Genomic DNA, 23,349 nt, shown 5'->3' on the forward strand with positions numbered 1-23,349 from the left:
CTAAGCACTTCCCCACCTCCTTTTTATATTTTGGCCTCTATCTGACCTTAGGCATCTACTTTATAGAATATAGGGGTTCAATTAATTTCGGCATCCTAAATATATTTGGCCCCATGAATACACCGTAGGGCAGTACCTTGACCAAGCATACATTTTAAAGCTGTAACAATAATTGTAAACAATAAAATGAAGAGCATGTATATTGTGCCATTGACACTATTAGCAGGTTAATGTAGCATTGTAAGTTAACATAAGAACAGTCAATCAATCAAAATTGCAAATAAAGCTTCCACCCCTGGCAAGCAACCCCTATTTCAGCAGCCTGACCCCTAGTGGAGAACCACAGCCTCATATAATATCAGTAGTGTGCTGTATCAATAAGGGGGGAAAAGCATGGACAGATCACCCTATCTCGGCCGCTGACAGAGCGAATCTGTATATAGAAATAAGTGTACCTGGGGAGGAGGCATACACCTATAGTGTAAACTATTAAGCTCTCCCTGCTGAGCCAATATTCAAACTAAGCGCTCCAACTTCCCAACTAAAGGAAAGAGGGCTCCAAAGCAATAAATGGGGACTGTATTTATAATGAGGAATGCCTAATTAGACAATTGTTTGGAAAGCTTACATCAGCATGATGTCTAGGCAACAATACTGCTACCCTCCTGCTAAGTGCAAAAGTATGCGCCCAGATATCGAAAACGAGCATCAGGCTTTTGGGACTTCATAACATATCACATTATATATGGCAAGAGGTAACACTATCATACTAACAAGCAAACAATCTTGTGAAGGAATGGTGGCTGAAACTCAGTCCTATGGACACAGTCCCAAGCTTCAACCAGTTCCCTGTCTGCACTTCACAGAAAGTACTTTTTGCCAAACTAAGCAATTAGCTGCAGCAGAATCTAATCCATATTTCAGTCAGGCCCATATTCTATAAACTTAAAATGTCTCTTGTGCACATGAGAAAACAGACCAGTCAGTAAACTGAAGGTGGGTACTTGGCGTCAGTAGTGTTCTTAGGTATGTGCCCATCTCTGAGCCCCTCAACCAAGAGAGACGGCCTCACCCACTAACCAACACCGACCCTGAAGAATCTGTAGAGTCCCAGTTCATTCGTCATTGCCTTTAGGAGATCTAGGATGATGCAACTGCAATTTGGGCCTGCACCCCATTCTGAGTGTCTCCGCACGATCGAGTGGGGCTGACTACCCACATCCAGCAGTAGTAGCACAACACGGCAAGCACTTAGCTCCTGCCTGCACAGGGATCGCTGCAGCGTGGCAACATCTCCAAGCTTGAAAGGCACCGCCTCTTCCAATGCCACCCGGACACCAAGCCGCTGCATCCCGGCACTTGAATCAGGGGTAAGTTTGTCACTGCTACTATGATCCGGCGATGCAGCAGTCTGTTCCGTTCCTGCAATGGCCACCATTAGAGGGCTGGGAAGGCTGACTGCCTGCGACTTCTCTTCTAATGCCTTGGAGCTGCGGGAAACAGACCGGAAAGCCCCTTCAGTACCGCTGTTCAATGGTAGCTTATGCTCCTCCGTGGCACTTCTTGTACACCCAGAGCTAGCAGGAAAATCAGCAACTTCCAATGGCGGTTTCACCAGATCTTGCAGCGCTTTGCCCAGCTCTTTTTGAGTGCTGCTTCTAGATAGTGTTGGCTTGTTAGTTTTACCTGCCGGAGTAATACAAGGTCTTGCCATGTTACGCAGGTTCTCAACTTTGATATCCCATACTCTAGATACTGTCTCAAAATGCGAGTATAGGAGGGTTTCAAGTTCCAACAAAGTAATATAAGTCGCGGTCGCCATGATGAGATGGAACTAGGGATTGCAGAAAGTGCTTCTTAATCTTGGTCGGCTCCCTTCCAGAAGGCCAATGTCCCTCCAGTCTCCAGGGGGGTTATGTGTCCCGAAAAAAGAGTAACTTTAGTGCCTAAATTCGACTTCTATCGTTTATAATACACGGAGCTCACACATAGTACGTCTGTTTGGTATGGCAGCTAGCTCCGCCCCCCAAACTATTTTATTTGATGGTATTTTTCTGAACACTTAGATCTATTATTATATTTTTAATATTTTTAATTTTTTGAACACTAAGATCATTTTAATTTTATTTTATTTTCTTTTTTTCTTTTTTGAACACTAAGATTTTTTCACTTTTTCATTTTTTAATTTTTTCCATTTTTTTCCCACGTGCGACTTTGGAATTATTTGTATCAACACTGACACATTGGATTTTTACTTCACTTATGATTTTGGATGAACTTGTATTGACACCGACACATTGAACTTTGGACAATCTGAACATTATAATCAGGGATAGGCAAGGTGTCCGTACACGGACACTGGTGTCCGTGACTGGCCCTTGCAGTGTCCGCTGCCCATTTTGCTGTGGGGAGGGAGGAGTAAGACAGATGAATACTGGTCCTGACTCCTCCTTAACACATGCGGCGCCATGTTTTGCAGGGTTGTGGCCACTCACACATGATGCCGCTTAGTACCAGAAAATGACTCTGAGTGAGACAGAGAGAGAGGGAAGATTCAAGAAGCAAGCTGCCACTGTGTAAAGGTAAAGCACTTTAACCAGCACCTGAGGTTTATTATAAGTAGTATTTAAATAGAAAGAAAAGATATAGTAAGGTTGGGAATCACAACCTTAGTATATCTTTTCTTTCTGATTAAATAATAGGAATAAAAAAAGATATGTAGTGTGAATAAAGTTAGTGGCTTGTAAAGAGACTGCTAGCGATATTGGGTGATAAGTTATGGAATAAATAAAGCCTGAGTGAAATACTGGATGTGTTTCTTCTGCATCTGTATAATAACACCCAGCTCTATACAAAGACACAGAAGTGACACTGGCAAATGCGTATAGCCAGACAAGGGCTGGTTATAGGGTCAGTGGTATCTGCATCAGTATAATAACACCCAGCGCTATATAATGACACAGTAGTAACACTGGCACATGCGTATAGCCAGAGGAGGGCTGGTTATAGGATCAGTGGTGTCTGCATCAGTATAATAACACCCAGCACTATATAATGACACAGTAGTGACACTGACACATGTGTATAGCCAGAGGAGGGCTGGTTATAGGATCAGTGGTATCTGCATCAGTATAATAACACCCAGCACTATATAATGACACAGTAGTGACACTGGCACATGGGTATAGCCAGAGGAGAGCTGGTTATAGGATCAGTGGTGTCTGCATCAGTATAATAACACCCAGCACTATATAATGACACAGTAGTGACACTGACACATGTGTATAGCCAGAGGAGGGCTGGTTATAGGATCAGTGGTATCTGCATCAGTATAACACCCAGCGCTATATAATGACACAGTAGTGACACTGGCACATGGGTATAGCTAGAGGGAGGGCTGGTTATAGGATCAGTGGTATCTGCATCAGTATAATAACACCCAGCGCTATATAATGACACAGTAGTGACACTGGCACATCGGTGTAGCCAGAGGAGGGCTGGTTATAGGGTCAGTGGTATCTGCATCCGTATAATAACACCCAGCACTATATAATGACAAAGTAGTGACACTGGCACATGGGTATAGCCAGAGGAGGGCTGGTTATAGGATCAGTGGTATCTGCATCAGTATAATAACACCCAGCTCTATACAATGACACAGTAGTGACACTGGCACATGCATATAGCCAGAGGAGGGCTGGTTATAGGGTCAGTGGTATTTGCATCAGTATAATAACACCCAGCTCTATACAATGACACAGTAGTGACACTGGCACATGGGTATAGTCAGAGGAGGGCTGGTTATAGGGTCAGTGGTATCTGCATCAGTATAATAACACCCAGCTCTATAAAAATACACAGTAGTGACACTGGCACATGCGTATAGCCAGACAAGGGCTGGTTATAGGGTCAGTGGTATCTGCATCAGTATAATAACACCCAGCGCTATATAATGACACAGTAGTGACACTGGCACATGCATATAGCCAGAGGAGGGCTGGTTATAGGATCAGTGGTATCTGCATCAGTATAATAACACCCAGCTCTATACAAAGACACAGAAGTGACACTGGCACATGCGTATAACCATACAAGGGTTGTTTATAGGGTCAGTGGTATCTGCATCAGTATAATAACACCCAGCGCTATATAATGACACAGTAGTGACACTGGCACATGGGTATAGCCAGAGGAGGGCTGGTTATAGGGTCAGTGGTATCTGCATCAGTATAATAACACCCAGCTCTATACAAAGACACAGAAGTGACACTGGCACATGCGTATAACCATACAAGGGTTGGTTATAGGGTCAGTGGTATCTGCATCAGTATAAGAACACCCAGCGCTATATAATGACACAGTAGTGACACTGGCACATGGGTATAGCCAGAGGAGGGCTGGTTATAGGATCAGTGGTATCTGCATCAGTATAATAACACCCAGCTCTATATAATGACACAGTAGTGACACTGGCACATGCGTATAGTCAGACAAGGGCTGGTTATAGGGTCAGTGGTATCTGCATCAGTATAATAACACTCAGCTCTATACAAAGACACAGTAGTGACACTGGCACATGGGTATAGCCAGAGGAGGGCTGGTTATAGGATCAGTAGTATCTGCATCAGTATAATAGCACCCAGCACTATATAATGACACAGTAGTGACACTGGCACATGGGTATAGCCAGAGGAGGGCTGGTTATAGGGTCAGTGGTATCTGCATCAGTATAATAATACCCAGCGCTATATAATGACACAGTAGTGACACTGGTACATGCGTATAGCCAGACAAGGGCTGGTTATAGGATCAGTAGTATCTGCATCAGTATAATAACACCCAGCACTATATAATGACACAGTAGTGACACTGGCACATGCGTATAGTCAGACAAGGGCTGGTTATAGGATCAGTGGTATCTGCATCAGTATAACACCCAGCACTATATAATGACACAGTAGTGACACTGGCACATGCGTATAGCCAGGCAAGGGCTGGTTATAGGATCAGTGGTATCTGCATCAGTATAATAACACCCAGCACTATATAATGACACAGTAGTGACACTGGCACATGGGTATAGCCAGAGGAGGGCTGGTTATAGGGTCAGTGGTATCTGCATCCATATAATAACACCCAGCACTATATAATGACAAAGTAGTGACACTGGCACATGGGTATAGCCAGAGGAGGGCTGGTTATAGGATCAGTGGTATCTGCATCAGTGTAATAACACCCAGCACCATATAATGACACAGTAGTGACACTGGCACATGGGTATAGCCAGAGGAGGGCTGGTTATAGGATCAGTGGTATCTGCATCAGTATAATAATAACACCCAGCGCTATATAATGACACAGTAGTGACACTGGCACATGGTATAGCCAGAGGAGGGCTGGTTATAGAATCGGTGGTATCTGCATCAGTATAATAACACCCAGCACTATATAATGACACAGTAGTAACACTGGCACATGGTATAGCCAGAGGAGGGCTGGTTATAGGATCAGTGGTATCTACATCAGTATAATAACACCCAGCTCTATACAAAGACACAGAAGTGACACTGGCACATGGGTATAGCCAGAGGAGGGCTGGTTATAGGATCAGTGGTATCTGCATCAGTATAATAACACCCAGCTCTATACAAAGACACAGAAGTGACACTGGCACATGGGTATAGCCAGAGGAGGGCTGGTTATAGGATCAGTGGTATCTGCATCAGTATAATAACACCCAGCTCTATATAATGACACAGTAGTGACACTGGCACATGTGTATAGCCAGAAAAGGGCTGGTTATAGGATCAGTGGTATCTGCATCTGTATAATAAAATTCAGCAATATAAAATAATAGTTTTAATTGTAAATGTACCTTGGTGTCCTTCACTAAAGGTCTTTACTTTAGAAAATGTCCGCCACAGCCTTGGCTCGTGCCTATCCCTGGTTATAATTATCACTTATCATCCTTTCCAGGATTGACTTTGACCACTATCACATACTAATTATGCCAGACAACTGCTAGACTGTTCATTTTTGTGTAATTGCTCATTTTATTGTGAAATTACCTATTTTACCAAGATCTACTGCTTACTTCATTCTGAATTTTTATTGTTTTTAGCCGTAGACATGGATCCATGTATTTTATTGTATTAGATACTAGATATTATATGTACTACATATTATTGATTAAAGTGTATATTTTACTTACTTATCTACCTCAGCCTTTTTGGCGCTCCCTCAATTCTCTTTTCGTTTAGATTTTTCTGGGGCTCACTAGAGCAGTGTTTTTCAACTAGTGTGCCGTGAGAGATCCTCAGGTGTGCCGCGGCAGACTGACAACAGTGCGGGGGTGTCCCTCTTTCAAATTTTTTAATATTGGGAGGTATGTGACAGGCTCATCAGACATAATTTACAACCATGACATTGACATTCATTCACAGACAATCATTATGATTGTTTGTGAATGAATGTCAATATGTCAAGTAAAGTTTGTAGGAGGCATAGCATGACAGCACAGTACAGTGTGTGTATATATATATATATATATATATATATATATATATATATACTGTATATATATCCTGTATTAGGCTACAATGTGTGATTTTGTAAAATTTTGGGATGGTGGTGTGCCGCAGGATTTTTTAATGTAAAAAAGTGTGCCACGGCAAAAAAAGGTTGCGAATCACTGCACTAGGGAACCCACTGAGGAGAGCTAGAGGTATTCTCATTTGCGCAGGGTACACTTCATTTTTATTGTGTATACTATATATGTGTGTAAATACTGAATGTGTATACAGTTACTATATATGTGTGTATGTAAATACTATATGTGTATACTATATATGTGTGGTGTATAAATACTGTATGTGTATACTATATATGTGTGTGTGTAAATACTGTATGTATATACTATATATGTGTGTATGTAAATACTGTATGTATATACTATATATGTGTGTATGTAAATACTGTATGTATATACTATATATGTGTGTGTGTAAATACTGTATGTGTATACTATATATGTGTGTATGTAAATACTGTATGTGTGTATGTAAATACTGTATGTATATACTATATATGTGTGTATGTAAATACTGTATGTGTATACTATATATGTGTGTATGTAAATACTGTATGTATATAATATATATATGTGTGTGTGTGTATGTAAATGCTGTATGTGTATACTATATATATGTGTGTGTATGTAAATACTGTATGTGTAATACTATATATGTGTGTGTGTGAAATACTGTATGTGTATACTAATATATATATATATATATATATATATATATATATACAGGGAGTGCAGAATTATTAGGCAAGTTGTATTTTTGAGGATTAATTTTATTATTGAACAACAACCATGTTCTCAATGAACCCAAAAAACTCATTAATATCAAAGCTGAATAGTTTTGGAAGTAGTTTTTAGTTTGTTTTTAGTTATAGCTATTTTAGGGGGGATATCTGTGTGTGCAGGTGACTATTACTGTGCATAATTATTAGGCAACTTAACAAAAAAACAAATATATACCCATTTCAATTATTTATTTTTACCAGTGAAACCAATATAACATCTCAACATTCACAAATATACATTTCTGACATTCAAAAACAAAACAAAAACAAATCAGTGACCAATATAGCCACCTTTCTTTGCAAGGACACTCAAAAGCCTGCCATCCATGGATTCTGTCAGTGTTTTGATCTGTTCACCATCAACATTGCGTGCAGCAGCAACCACAGCCTCCCAGACACTGTTCAGAGAGGTGTACTGTTTTCCCTCCTTGTAAATCTCACATTTGATGATGGACCACAGGTTCTCAATGGGGTTCAGATCAGGTGAACAAGGAGGCCATGTCATTAGATTTTCTTCTTTTATACCCTTTCTTGCCAGCCACGCTGTGGAGTACTTGGACGCGTGTGATGGAGCATTGTCCTGCATGAAAATCATGTTTTTTCTTGAAGGATGCAGACTTCTTCCTGTACCACTCGCTTGAAGAAGGTGTCTTCCAGAAACTGGCAGTAGGACTGGGAGTTTAGCTTGACTCCATCCTCAACCCGAAAGGCCCCACAAGCTCATCTTTGATGATACCAGCCCAAACCAGTACTCCACCTCCACCTTGCTGGCGTCTGGGTCGGACTGGAGCTCTCTGCCCTTTACCAATCCAGCCACGGGCCCATCCATCTGGCCCATCAAGACTCACTCTCATTTCATCAGTCCATAAAACCTTAGAAAAATCAGTCTTGAGATATTTCTTGGCCCAGTCTTGACGTTTCAGCTTGTGTGTTCTTGTTCAGTGGTGGTCGTCTTTCAGCCTTTCTTACCTTGGCCATGTCTCTGAGTATTGCACAACTTGTGCTTTTGGGCACTCCAGTGATGTTGCAGCTCTGAAATATGGCCAAACTGGTGGCAAGTGGCATCTTGGCAGCTGCACGCTTGACTTTTCTCAGTTCATGGGCAGTTATTTTGCGCCTTGGGTTTTCCACACGCTTCTTGCGACCCTGTTGACTATTTTGAATGAAACGCTTGATTGTTCGATGATCACGCTTCAGAAGATTTGCAATTTTAAGAGTGCTGCATCCTCTGCAAGATATCTCACTATTTTTGACTTTTCTGAGCCTGTCAAGTCCTTCTTTTGACCCATTTTGCCAAAGGAAAGGAAGTTGCCTAATAATTATGCACACCTGATATAGGGTGTTGATGTCATTAGACCACACCCCTTCTCATTACAGAGATGCACATCACCTAATATGCTTAATTGGTAGTAGGCTTTCGAGCCTATACAGCTTTGGAGTAAGACAACATGCATAAAGAGGATGATGTGGTCAAAATACTCATTTGCCTAATAATTCTGCACTCCCTGTGTGTGTATATATATATATATATATATATATATATATATATATATATATATATATATATATGTGTGTGTGTGTGTATGTACTGTATGTGTATACTATATATGTTTGTGTGTAAAATACTGTATGTGTATACTATATATATATATATATATATATATAATATATAATATATATATGTGTATGTAAATACTGTATGTATATACTGTATGTGTATACTTTATACAGTATATGTGTGTGTGTGTATGTAAATACGTATGTGTATACTATATATATATATATATATAAATACTGTATGTGTATACGATATATATTGTGTGTATGTAAATACTGTATGTGTATACTATATATAGTGTGTATTTATATACTGTATATGTTTGTGTATGAATAATGTCCCCTGTTGGTGCATAACACATTTCAACTGTCTTATTTTGACAACCTCATCTACTATGTTACTATGTTAGATGTTTTTTACCTAAAATGCTTACAATACAACAAAAATAACAGCTGAAGAAATATTTTCTATTTGAAACATCTCTATATATTAATTTATAAAAAAAATGTGATGTACAGCTGTATTACTAGTGCTACAGAAGGTGGCTGCATCAGTACTGACTACATGATGTATTTGTGTCCCAGATACTTTGCTGTTGGAGACTAATCAGCAGATTGCAGTGTCCAGCATTCTGGGTCCTAAACCAGTGTCAGCCATCAGCTCTGGGCCCCTAACCTCTCAAGTGGTGGAATTTACAAGGAAACATAAATATGACTCCGATGTGCAGTAAGTAGTCATTTGGCAATATTCATCTTTATGGGAGTCGGGGAGTTTTACTTTTCAAGATTTTATGTTCTTGAAACACTTTTTATTGTTTTCTTGCACAAAGGCTGCTTATTTATAACTAGTCCTAAAGCCTGTGTACATGGGTCATTTTGTGCAGTACAGCGGTCCCCACCCCTTGCGCTCTCTCTCCTCCCCCCCTCTCTTTTGCTCTCTTCCCCCCTCTCTTTTGCTCTCTTCCCCCCCTCTCTTTTGCTCTCTTCCCCCCTCTCTTTTGCTCTCTTCCCCCCTCTCTTTTGCTCTCTTCCCCCCCTCTCTTTTGCTCTCTTCCCCCCTCTCTTTTGCTCTCTCCCCCCTCTCTTTTTTGCTCTCTTTCTCTCTCCCCCTCTCTTTTTTGCTCTCTTTCTCTCTCCCCCTCTCTTTTTTGCTCTCTTTCTCTCTCCCCCCTCTCTTTTTTGCTCTCTTCCGCTCTCATTTCCTCGCTCTCTCACCCCTCTCTTTGGGCTCTCTCTCTTTCTTTCTCTCTCTCTCTCTCTCTCTCTCTCTCCCCCTCTTTTGCTCTCTCTCTCTCTCTATCCTACTTCTCTTGCTCTCGCTCTCTCTATCCCACCTCTCTTGCTCTCGCTCTCTCTATCCCAACTCTCTTGCTCTCTCTCTCTCTCCCCCTCTCTTTTGCTCTCCTCCCCCTCTCTGTTGCTCGCTCTCTCTCTCTCTCCTCCCTCTCTTTTTGCTCTCTCTTTTGCTCTCTCTCTCTCTCTCTCTCTCTCTCTCTCTCTCTCTCTCTCTCTCTCTCTCTCTCTCTCTCTCTCTCTCTCCCCCCTCTCTTTTTTGCGCTCTCTCTCTCTCTCCCCATCTCCCCCCTCTCTTTTGCTCACTCTATCTCCCCCCTCTCTTTTGCTCTCTCTCTCCCCCCTCTCTCTTGCTCTCTCTCTTCCCCCTCCTATTTTTCTCTCTCTCTCACCCCCTCTCTTTTGCGCTCTCTCTCCCCTCTCTTTTGCTGTCTCTCACCCTCTCTATTGCTCTCTCTCTCCCCCCTCTCTTTTGCTCCCTCTTTCCCCCCTCTCTTTTGCTCTCTTGCCCTCCTCTCTTGCTCTCTCTCTTTTCCTTCTATTTTGCTCTCTCTCTCCCCTCTCTTTTGCTCTCTCTACCCCCTCTCTATTGCACTCTCTCTCTCCCCCTCTCTTTTGCTCTCTCTCCCCCTCTCTATTGCTCTCTCTCTCTCCCCATCTCTTTGCTCTCTCTCCCCCTCTCTTTGCTCTCTCTCCCCCTCTCTTTGCTCTCTATCCCCCTCTCTTTGCTCTCTATCCCCTCTCTTTGCTCTCTCTCTCCCCCTCTCTTTGCTCTCTCTCTCCCCCTCTTCTTTGCTCTCTCTCCCCCCCTCATCTTTGCTCTCTCTTCTTTCTCCCCCCTCTCTTTGCTCGCTCTCTCCCCCTCTGTCTCTTTTGTTCTTCTCTCTCCCCCCCTCTCTTTCATGTAATTGGCAAGAGTCCATGAGCTAGTGACGTATGGGATATATAATCCTACCAGGAGGGGCAAAGTTTTCCCAAACCTCAAAATGCCTATAAATACACCACTCACCGATACCCACAATTCAGTTTTACAAACTTTGCCTCCTTATGGAGGTGGTGAAGTAAGTTTGTGCTTGATTTTCTCTGTGATATGCGCTTCTCAGCATTTTGAAGCCCGATTCCTCTCAGAGTACAGTGAATGTCAGAAGGGAGTATCACCTATTGAATTCTATGGTTTTCCTCGTGGGAAATCTTTTCATAGGTTCTCTGTTATCGGTCATAGAGATTCATCTCCTACCTCCCTTTTCAGATCGACGATATACTCTCATATTCCATTACCTCTACTGATAACTGTTTCAGTACTGGTTTGGCTATCTGCTATATGTGGATGGGTGTCTTTCAGTAATTATGTTTTCATTACTTAAGACACCTCAGCTATGGTTTGGCACTTTATGTATTAATATAAAGTTCTAAATATATGTATTGTACTTATATTTGCCATGAGTCAGGTTTATGTATATTTCCTTTTTGCAGGACTATCAGTTTCAAAATTGGGAAAACATATTTAGGAAGTTATTTTTGCTTACCTGGGGTATAATCCTTTCTTCAAAATTGACGGTTTTCATTAAATTTTGCGGGCAAAATTAGCTTGCGAGGTCGCAAAATGCTAATATTTATTGCGTTATTTTTGGCGCGAGAATTTTTTTGGCACAAAGGTACGTTCGGTGATGCAAATTTGCCATTTCCGGCGTCTTAGACGCAACCTTGTGTAAGGAACCTGGCGTCAACTGTCATGACACAAGTTGCGTCATTCTGGATCTTGTTAGCGCCAATAAAAATAACATTTCATTTGCGTTGCGCATCATACTTGGCGCCAAATAATTGTATTATTTAAACCTCACTTCCTATGTGCCTCTTTGCCTTTTTCTATGTTCAGAGGGCTATGCTGCTTGCATTTTTTTCCCATTCCTGAAACTGCCTTATAAGGAAATTGATCATTTGCTTTATATGTTTTTTCTCTTATATTTGCAAGATGTCTCAATCTGATCCTGTCTCAGAAACCACTGTTGGATTCCTGCTGCCTGATAACAGTTCTACCAAAGATGTGTATCTGTTGTAAGTTAGCAGAGATTATATCTCCAGCTTTAGTATGTAACAGTTGTCATGATAAGCTTTACATGCAGAGAATGTATCCATCCGTACTAGTACAATGCCTGTTGTTCCTTCAACATCTAATGGACATGATATCCTAGTGAATATAAAAGATTTTATTGCTGATGCGATTCAGAAGGCTTTGTCTGCTATTTCCGCCTTCTAATAACGTAAAAAGGTCTTTTAAAACTTCTCATAAAGTTGATGAAATTTCAAATGACCGACAACATACTGAATTATCCTCCTCTGATCAGGATCTATCTGATTCAGAAGATCCTACCTCAAATATTGACACTGACAAATCTACTTATCTGTGTAAGATTGAGTATATTCGTTCCTTGTTAAAATAGGTGTTGATTACTTTGGATATTGAGGAAACTGTTTATAAACCTCCTGTGGTTACTCCAGAGGTTTTTTTCCAGTTCCTGATGCTATTTCTGATATGATTTCAACGGAATGGAATAGGCCTGGTGCTTCTTTTATTTCTTCTTGCTAGGTTTAAAAAGTTGTATCCTTTGCCAGCAATTAGATTGGAGTTTTTGGGAAGTAATCCCCAAAATTGATGGGGCTATCTCTACTCTTACCAAACGTACTACTATCCCTTTGGAAGATAGTACTTCCTTTAAGGTCCCTTTTGATAGGAAAACTTGAATCTTATCTAAGGAAAGCTTATTTATATTCTGGCTATCTTTTAAGGCCTGCGATTTCTATGGCTGATGTTGCAGCTGCATCAACTTTTTGGTTGGAAAGTTTAGCGCAACAGGAAACAGATTCTGATTTGTCTAGCATTATTCACTTGATTCAACATGCTAATCATTTTATCTGTGATGGTATTTTTGATATCATGAAACTGATGTTAAATCTATGTCTTTAGCTTTTTTAGCTAGAAGAGCTTTGTGGCTCAAGATATTGGAATGCTGAAATGGTTATCCAAGTCGTAGGATTACTATCTCTTTCTTTCCAAGGTAACAATTTATTTGGTTCTCAGTTGGGATTCAATTATTTCAACTGTACTGGGGGGAAGGGAGTTTTTTTTACCTCAGGATAAAGATCTAAGGGGTAAATCTAAAGCTTCTAATCGTTTTTGCTCTTTTCGACAGAATCAGGAACAGAAGCCAATCCTTCCCCCAAAGAATCTGTTCCAAATTGGAAACCCTCTTCAAGTTGGATTAAATCTAAGCCTTGTAAGAAACCAAAGCCAGCCCAAGTCTGCATGAATGTGCGGCTCCTCTTTCCAGCTCAGCTGGTGGGGGGGGCAGATTAAAATTTTTCCAAAACATTTGGGCAGTTTCTGTCCAAAATCAATGGAGTTCAGAGCATTGTCCTCTCAAGGGTATCGAATAGGATTCAGAGTAAGACGTCCTGTGAGAAGATTGTTTCTCTCACGTATCCCAGCAAATCCAGTAAAAGGCTCAGGCTTTTCTGAAGTGTGTTTCAGATCTAGAGCTTTCAGGGGGTAATTATACCAGTTCTGTTTCATGAACTGGGTCTGGAGTTTTTTTTTTTGAATCATAGTTTTTTTATTTAGGCAAAATTAGAAATACAACATAAAGACACATTATACATTTCGTATTTGTTTTTGGTAGATTTTACATACAATGCATTTCTTTTCAGAGTAACAATGAGATATAAGCATATAAATGAGCAATGAAATCTCTAAATAAACATCATACATGTAACTCTCCAGATCTATACTGTACAAACTGGAAATACAGCACAATGCATGCGAATGTAAAGTAAAATAAAGATAATCTAGCTTTACCTCTTTTTATTCTTTTGTTTCCTATGTAAAAACAAAGTAAATTTGTATAATGTAATTATCCTGAACAACTTATACATCCTATAGTGTGATAAAGTAAGTATAAAAGAAATGTATGTGTTATCTAAGATTTTGCAAAATATAGGAAAGCATTAATAGTTGTTCCTACTTGGTGCACAGAATTAAAGACCAGGTCAGTAAATGTTAGACTTTTATTATCAGTGGGCTATCAACACACCTCTCTATCTCCTGTAGCTGAGTGCACTAAAAAACTAACCTCAACTTCCACTCCATAGAAAAACGTAGGAACAGCTTATTACAAAACAAATATAATTTGGATACCTCCATCATAAACTAGCGTCCAATAGAATGATATTTTACCTTGAGCTGTACATCAGAATAACAAACCACCTTAACTGGGAGGTACAATTAAATAAACAGAGAAAATTATAGTATACACCAAATATTTGGTATGACATCAAATTTTAAATCTGTGGCGGATTAATACCGCCTAGTTATTCACCTTAAAGGGTGAGTCCTATGGAAATGAAACAAATATAGAAATGTATTAACAATGAAGTTAAGTAAATCAAGCATCTGGAGTCCCCCCCTTAAGTTCTAGCAATGCTGCTTGAAAGTATGTGGAGAAAATGGGCTTGAGAAAATATATAGGGTGTACCAGAGGAGCTTAGGCTATAATTTTTAAGATAATGTATATAAATAGAAGCAGTAGTCTTCTAAAATTGTCCTGACAACATATATTAATGCCTATGAAGCAATGTGTTAGGGTTAAGTAGAATATGTAACCAGGAGTAGGGTTGTTAAACACGTGGACCCCATATTAATTACTGAAGGAGGGTAGTGAACCATATTCATTCCCTTCGAAAACAAGCCCAATTATCCAGTCTAAACATATAGGGAAACATTTATCTAGTATCTAGGAGAAGCCATAAAAACTTAACCCCTTCACACCAGAGATGTTACATCAACATATTGCATTATGTGAAACCATTAAAGGCTCCTATCAGACCACTAAGAGTCGTCATTCAATCCCTGCGGTTAGTCTTTGTCCCTATACAAAAGTCCACAATCCCATGAGTCCATAATCTCCTGAAGCACTAGATCTGCATTAATGGATACCTCCCGAGTGGTCAATGCAGTGCTAGCCTCAATCCAAGCATCAGCAGTATATTTAGGTGCCGTTCTTAGAAAGTTAATGTATTGGGGTTGATAGAACTTAAAGCATTGTGCTGCAGCTCCAACTTTTTTTGGCATCGGACCCCTCATGCTCTTTACTTTGCCACCTGCCCCAGACCCCCCTTTGACCGGCCGCATCTCCAGGGAGCCCATAACAAGCCTTTCTGCTTCCAGCATAGCGCCCGCGGCAGCGCGCTTACCCGGCGCCATTGCTGTTGGATCCAAATTTGAAAGGGCCGCTCCATCTATAGCCGTTAGCACAATCGTGGTCTCAGGCTCTATTAGGACAACAGGATCACCCCCTTTACAGATGTCTAGCATAGCCAAATAGTTTGTATGTCCAGTGCCTGGGTTAGGACACATGAGCTCACCTCTCCTGTCAGCTCTCAGATACACCTTGAGGGATGCATGCTTTTTCTCCAGCTTGTGAGTCACATTCTGCAGGAGGGCTAATATCTTGGCTTCCATTCTATATGCTCGTGTAGTAGGAACCAAGTCCCTTCTCCTGAATCTCACCTCTCCAACCAATTTCCTGGGGACTCCAGTAAAATTCAATACATTCCTATTGCTTCACCCGGCTATCCAGCTAACCGTGGGGGGGGGGGAGTTGTAATAAAATCTTAGGCCGCAGCCTGTAAATGAGCTTATTTTGAGTCACCTTGTTGCAGGAACCCAAAAATGTGTAGACAGGCTTGCCCCAGAACAGTTCAGCAGCTGATATTTTAGCAGGATAAGACAGAATGTAGTAAGATAGCTAATAAAATCCCATTATTATTTAGAATAAATGCAGAGCAACTCATTCACACGTCTAGTCATGGCTGCGGCTTAGACACGCCCCCCAGGGTCTGGAGTTTTATTCAAATGTATTCATTGTCCCAAAGAAAGAAAATTCATTCAGTGCCAACTTTCAAAATGGTGACTATAAGGACTATTCTGCCTTTGTTCAGCAAGGTCATTATATGTCCACGATAGACTTACAGGATGCATATCTTCATATTCTGATTCATCCAGACCAATATCGGTTTCTAAGATTCTCTTTTCTAGAAAAGCATTACCAAGTTGTCGCTCTTCCATTTGGCCTAGCGACAGCTCCAAGAATTTTTCAAAAGTTCTCGGTGCCCTACTCTCTGTAATCAGAGAACAGGATATTGTGGTGTTTCCTTATTTGGACAATATCTTGGTAGTAGCTCAGTCTTTACATTTTGCCGAATCTCACACGAATCAACTAGTGCTGTTTCTTCAATGACATGGTTGGAGGATCAATTTACTAAAAAGTTCCTTGATTCCTCAGACAAGGGTCGCCTTTTTTAGGTTTCCAGATAGATTCAGTGTCCATGACTCTGTCTCTAACAGGAAAGAGACAAATGAAATTGGTTTCAGCCTGTCAGAACCTTCAGTCTCAATCATTCCCTTCAGTGGCTATGTGCATGGAGGTTTTAGGTCTCATGACTGCAGCATTGGACGCGATCCCCTTTGCTCGTTTTCATATGAGACCTCTCCAGCTTTGTATGCTGAAGCAATGGTGCAGGGATTATACAAAGATATTACAATTAATATCCTTAAATCCCAATGTTCAACTTTCTCTGACTTGGTGGTTAAATCACCACCATATAATTCAAGGGGCCTCTTTTGTTCGTCCAACCTGGACTGTAATCACAACAGATGCAAGTCTTTCAGGTTGGGGAGATGTCTGGGGATCTCTGACAGCACAAGGGGTTTGGAAATCTCAAGAGGCGAGGTTACCAATCAATATTTTAAAACTATTTTCAAGGCTCTTAAGGTTTGGCCTCTGTTGAAGAGAGAACCATTCATTTGTTTTCAGACAGACAATATCACAACTGTGGCATATGTCAATCATCAGGGTGGGACTCTCAGTCCCCTAGCTATGAAAGAAGTATCTCGGATACTTTCTTGGGCGGTATCCAGCTCTTGTCTAATTTCTGTGGTACATATCCCAGGTGTAGACAACTGGGAAGCGGATTATCTCAGCCATCAGACTTTACATCCGGGGGAGTGGTCTCTCCATCCAGATGTGTTTTTTCAGATTGTTCAGATGTGGGGTCTTCCAGAAATAGATCTGATGGCTTCCCATCTAAACAAGAAACTTCCCAGGTACCTGTCCAGGTCCAGGATCCTCAGGCGGAGTCGGTGGATGCGTTAGCAGTTACTTGGTTTTACCAACCTGCTTATATCTTCCCACCTCTAGTTCTTCTTCCAAGAGTGATCTCCAAGATTATCATGGAACATTCGTTTGTGTTTCTGATAGCACCAGCATGGCTTCACGGGTTCTGGTATGCGGACCTTGTCCGGATGTCCAGTTGTCAACCTTGGCCACTTCCTTTAAGACCAGACCTTCTGTCTCAAGGACCGTTTTTCCATCAGGATCTCAAATCATTGAATTTGAAGGTATGGAAATTGAAGACTTAGTGCTTAGTCACAGAGGTTTCTCTGACTCAGTGATTGATACTATGTTACAGGCTCGTAAATCTGTTTCTAAGAAGATTTATTATCGAGTTTGGAAGACTTATATTTCATGGTGTTCTTCTCATAAATTTTCCTGGCATTCTTTAAGAATTCCTAGAATTTTACAGTTTCTTCAGGATGGTTTGGATAAAGGTTTGTCTGCAAGTTCCTTGAAGGGACAAATCTCTGCTCTTTCTGTTTTATTTCACAGAAAGATTGCTAAGCTTCCTGATATTCACTGTTTTGTTCAGGCTTTAGTCCGTATCAAGCCTGAACAAACTGAAATGGTGTAAATTGCTTAAGCTTGGTTGCAGACAGGTACTTACTGTAACTAAGGCAAACTGGTTAGCTGTAAATTACAGTTGTGTATTTACTTTATACAATTTAAAATCCATATATTGAAGTATTGTGACACATGATGGTATGCCAAGCTTTGTTATTGAGCTTTTATTAGTGACACCTCACGTAACATGCACCACACCAATAGGAATCAGCGGTCAAATCATAAATGATATCCCAGCCCCACTGCAATAAAATGATGCCCCCAGCACCCCTACAATAAAAGTATGCTCCCAGCAATAAAATGATGCCCCCAGCACCATGCAATAAAATGATGCTCCCAGCAATAAAATGATGCCCCCAGCACCTTGTCCGGATGTCCAGTTGTCAACCTTGTCCACTTCCTTTAAGACCAGACCTTCTGTCTCAAGGACCGTTTTTCCATCAGGATCTCAAATCATTGAATTTGAAAGTATGGAAATTGAACACTTAGTGCTTAGTCATAGAGGTTTTTCTGACTCAGTGATTGATACTATGTTACAGGCTCGTAAATCTGTTTCTAAGAAGATTTATTATCGAGTTTGGAAGACTTATATTTCATGGTGTTCTTCTCATAAATTCTCCTGGCATTCTTTAAGAATTCCTAGAATTTTACAGTTTCTTCAGGATGGTTTGAATAAAGGTTTGTCCTGCAAGTTCCTTGAAGGGACAAATCTCTGCTCTTTCTGTTTATTTCACAGAAAGATTGCTCAGCTTCCTGATATTCACTGTTTTGTTCAGGCTTTAGTCCGTATCAAGCCTGAACAAATTAATCTCTCCTCCTTGGAGTCTTAATTTGGTTTTGAAAGCTTTACAGGCTCCCTCCTTTTGAAGCCTATGCATTATTTGGATATTAAACTACTTTCTTGGAAAGTGTTGTTCCTTTTGGCTATCTCTTCTGCTAGAAGAGTTTTCTGAATTATCTGCTCTTTCTTGTGAGTCACCTTTTCTGATTTTTCATTAAGATAAGGCAGTTTTGCGGACTTCATTTAAATTTTTACCTTAAGTTGTGAATTCTAACAATATTAATAGGGAAATTGTTGTCCCTTCTTTGTGTCCTAATCCTAAGAATTCTTTGGAGAGATCCTTACATACTCTGGATGTAGTAAGAGCTTTGAAATATGTTGAAGCTACTAAAGATTTCAGGAAGACTTCTAGTCTATTTGTTGTCTTTTCTGCCATTTGTTGGCTTCTGCCATTTCCTTGGCATCTTGGTTAAAGCTTTTGATTCATAAGGGCTTATTTGGAGTCGGGTCAGGCCCAGCCTTTAGAGAATCACAGCTTATTCTACTAGATCAGTCTCCACTTCGTGGGCTTTTAAGAATGAAGCTTCAGTTGATCAGATTTGCAAAGCAGCGACTTGGTCTTCTTTGCATACATTTACTAAATTCTACCGTTTTTATGTATTTGCATCTTCGGAAGCAGTTTTTGGTAGAAAAGTTCTTCAGGCAGCTGTTTTAGTTTGATTCCTCTGCTTATGTTTTAAGTTTTTTTTCTTTTCAATTATGAGAAAAACTTATTTTTTTGGTTGTGGATTTAATTTATTGAGCGGAAAATGTTTTTTATGTTATCCCTCCCTCTCTAGTGACTCTTCTATGGATTTCCACATCTTGGGTATTACTATCCCATACATCACTAGCTCATGGACTCTTGCCAATTATATGAAAGAAAATATAATTTATGTAAGAACTTACCTGATAAATTCATTTCTTTCATATTGGCAAGAGTCCATGAGACCCACCCCTTTTTTGGTAGTTATGTTTTTTTGTATAAAGCACAATTATATTTCCAGTTTCCCTTTTTGGTGCTTTTTACTCCTTTTTCTATCACCCCACTACTTGCTATTCATTAAACTGAATTGTGGGTGTGGTGAGGGGTGTATTTATAGGCATTTTGAGGTTTGGGAAACTTCGCTCCTCCTTGTAGGATTGTATATCCTATACGTCACTAGCTCATGGACTCTTGCCAATGTGAAAGAAATTAATTTATCAGGTAGGTTCTTACATAAATTATGTTTTTTCTCTCCCCCCTTTCTTTTGCTCTCTCTCCCCCCTCTTTTTCTCTCTTTCCCCCCTCTTTTGCTCTCTCTCTCCTCGTCTCTCTCTCTCTCTCTCTCTCTCTCTCTCTCTCTCTCTCTCTCTCCCCCCCCTCTCTTTTGCGCTCTCCCCCCCTCTTTTGCGCCCTCTCACGGCCATGCCCACTCGGCCACGCCCCCCACCACTGCGATACCCGTCCACCATTCTCACGGCGGACAGCAGATCAGGTGTGTTTGTCTAAGGCCAGGTGTGTTTGTCCTTGTGCTGTCTCTACTGCGCATGACAGCTTCAGACAAACATACTTGGCCTTTTATATTATAGGATATGTAAAACAGGATTTACATATTTTGTACACAGTTTACAAAGTGGTGTTTTGAGTTTGTATGGTATCTGTGTGATATTATAATATATAATGCTTTCTTCCTAGTTTGTGCTCTGACTTAGAAATGTATATAATTATTGCTGTTGGAGACAGAGTTCTGTGTCGGCAAGATTGACGACACAAGTTGGATACTTTAATATGATGTCGTCCCATATACAGTTGCCAGGGCCGGCCCTAGCCATTGCGGGGCCAAGGCAGGATGACAAAATGGGTCCCCCCTTTGTCTCAGCCTCCAACCCCACCCAGTCTCCGCCTCAAACCCTGCCCATTTTCCCGCCTCCAATCCCGCCCAATCTCCGCCTCCAACCCCGCCCACAGTTTTTAAAATTAATTTTAAAAATGGGAGAAAAATAATGTAAAGGTAATGCACAAACATTTTAAAACAACAAAACAAATCCACTAATGTGGAGCACTATAGCATTGTATATACTGCAATAAACCATTTGTATTATTGAACAACTGTTTATGTATATAATGAAGAATTATGCTGACAATTAGGGGACAGTTGAGTTGAACTGGGCCTTATTTTGTGTTTTCTTATGATAACAGGAACATTACAGAGACGCCAGGGCCGGCCCCTAACAAGTGCAGGCGCAGTGGCCTCTACCCAGGAACAATAAATACTTAAAGAAATGGGGCAACCACTCACACACACTCACACCCACACCCACCAACCAACCAACAACACACACACACACTAAAGGGTAATAGAAATACTTGTAAAACTTTTTTTTTTTTTATGTTAATGCTTTATTTAGAATACAAATACAATACAAATGTATGGCAGCTACCTGTTGTAATAAGGTTTGATTCATAGCCCCAACCATTATAGAAAGCAGTTAGGTAGTGTACATTGTACATTTTATATGCAACTGAAAACAAATCTAGCATTACATTTTTAAACAAAAAGTACCTTAGTTACACCAAGTTACAATGAATGTAAAGTTCAACTTTGTAGTTACATTCTTGATGTAGACATTAGACATTGATGTCCAATATCCACATTATCTTACAGATGTAATACCATGAAAACCCAAAGCAAAAATGTATAGAAATGGGAAGGCAACTGAAATGGTGTAAATTGCTTAAGCTTAGTTGCAGACAGGTACTTACTGTAACTAAGTCAAGCTTGGTTAGCTGCAAATTACAGTTGTGTATTTACTTTATACAATTTAAAATCCATATATTGAAGTATTGTGACACATGATGGTATGCCAAGCTTTGTTATTGAGCTTTTATTAGTGACACCTCACGTAACATGCACCACACCAATAGGAATCAGCGGTTCAAATCATAAATGATATCCCAGCCCCACTGCAATAAAATGATGCCCCCAGCACCCCTGCAATAAAATGATGCTCCCAGCAATAAAATGATGCCCCCAGCACCATGCAATAAAAATGATGCTCCCAGCAATAAAATGATTGCCCCCAGCACCCTGCAATAAAATGATGCTCCCGGCAATAAACTGATGCCCCCAGCACACCTGCAATAAAATGATGCTCCCAGCCCCCATGCAATAAAATTATGCCCCCAGCAATAAATGATTCCCCCCAGCACCCCTGCAATAAAATTATGCTCCAGCCCCCCTCTGTAATAAATTATGCCCCTGCAATAAATGGTGCTCCCAGCCTCCCTGCAATAAAATGGTGCTCCCAGCCCCCTGCAATAAAATGTTGCTCCCAGCCCCCCTGCAATAAAAATGGTGCTCCCAGCACCCCTGCAATAAAATGATGCTCCCAGCACCCCTGCAATAAAATGATGCTCCCAGCCCCCCTCTGTAATAAACGATGCCAATGCAATAAAAATGATGCTCCAGCCCCCTGCAATAAATGGTGCTCCCAGCACCCCTGCAATAAAATGATGCTCCCAGCACCCCCTGCAATAAAATGATGCTCCCAGCACCCCTGCAATAAAATGATGCTCCCAGCCCCCCTCTGTAATAAATGATTCCAATGCAATAAAATGATGCTCCCAGCCCCCCCTGCAATAAAATGATGCTCCCAGCCCCCCTCTGTAATAAATTATGCCTCAGCAATAAATGATGCTCCCAGCCCCCTGCAATAAAAATGATGCTCCCAGCACCCCTGCAATAAAATGATGCCCCCCAGCCCTCCTGCAATAAAATGATGCCCCCCAGCACCCCTGCAATAAAATGATGCCCCCAGCAGCACCCCTGCAATAAAATGATGCCCCCATCCCCGCTGCAGTAAAATGATGCCCCCAGCACCCCTGCAATAAATGATTCCCCCAGCCCCCTGCAATAAAATGATGCCCCCAGCACCCCTGCAATAAAATGATGCTCCCAGCACCCCTGCAATAAAATGATACCCCCAGCCCCTCTGCAATAATGATGCCCATAGCAATAAAATTAAAGCCCCCAGGGCAGCCCCCTGCAATAAAATAATGCACACAGCAATAAAATGATGCCCCAGCCTCCCCTGCAATAAATGATGGCCCCAGCCATAAGTGATGCCCCCAGCAGCATCCCTGCAATAAAAAGATGCCCCCCAGCAGCCCCCCTGCAATAAAAATGATGGCCCCCAGCAGCCCCCCTGCAATAAAATGATGCCCCCATCAGCCCCCTGCAATAAAATGATGCCCCCAACAGCACCCCTGCAATAAAATGATGGCCCCAGCAGCCCCCTGCAATAAAATGATGCCCCATCCCCGCTGCAGTAAAATGATGCCCCCCAGCACCCCCTGCAATAAAATGATTCCCCCTGCCCCCTGCAATAAAATAAAGCCCCCAGCACCCCTGCAATAAAATGATGCTCCCAGCACCCCTGCAATAAAATGATACCCCCCGCCCCTCTGCAATAATGATGCCCATAGCAATAAAATTAAGCCCCCAGGGCAGCCCCCTGCAATAAAATAATGCA

The 23,349-nt window shown here is 41.1% G+C and overlaps 1 protein-coding gene across 1 annotated transcript in view; it reads left to right on the forward strand.

Moving 5' to 3' along the window:
* Window positions 1–23,349, forward strand: part of BMAL2 (basic helix-loop-helix ARNT like 2) — a 416,858-nt gene that overhangs the window by 144,069 nt on the left and 249,440 nt on the right. The window contains 1 exon segment of the mRNA XM_053719098.1: window positions 9,514–9,655. Within this exon segment, the coding sequence (XP_053575073.1) occupies window positions 9,514–9,655 (142 nt within the window).

The sequence above is a fragment of the Bombina bombina genome, chromosome 6, assembly GCF_027579735.1.
Source record: "Bombina bombina isolate aBomBom1 chromosome 6, aBomBom1.pri, whole genome shotgun sequence".
NCBI lineage: Eukaryota > Metazoa > Chordata > Amphibia > Anura > Bombinatoridae > Bombina > Bombina bombina.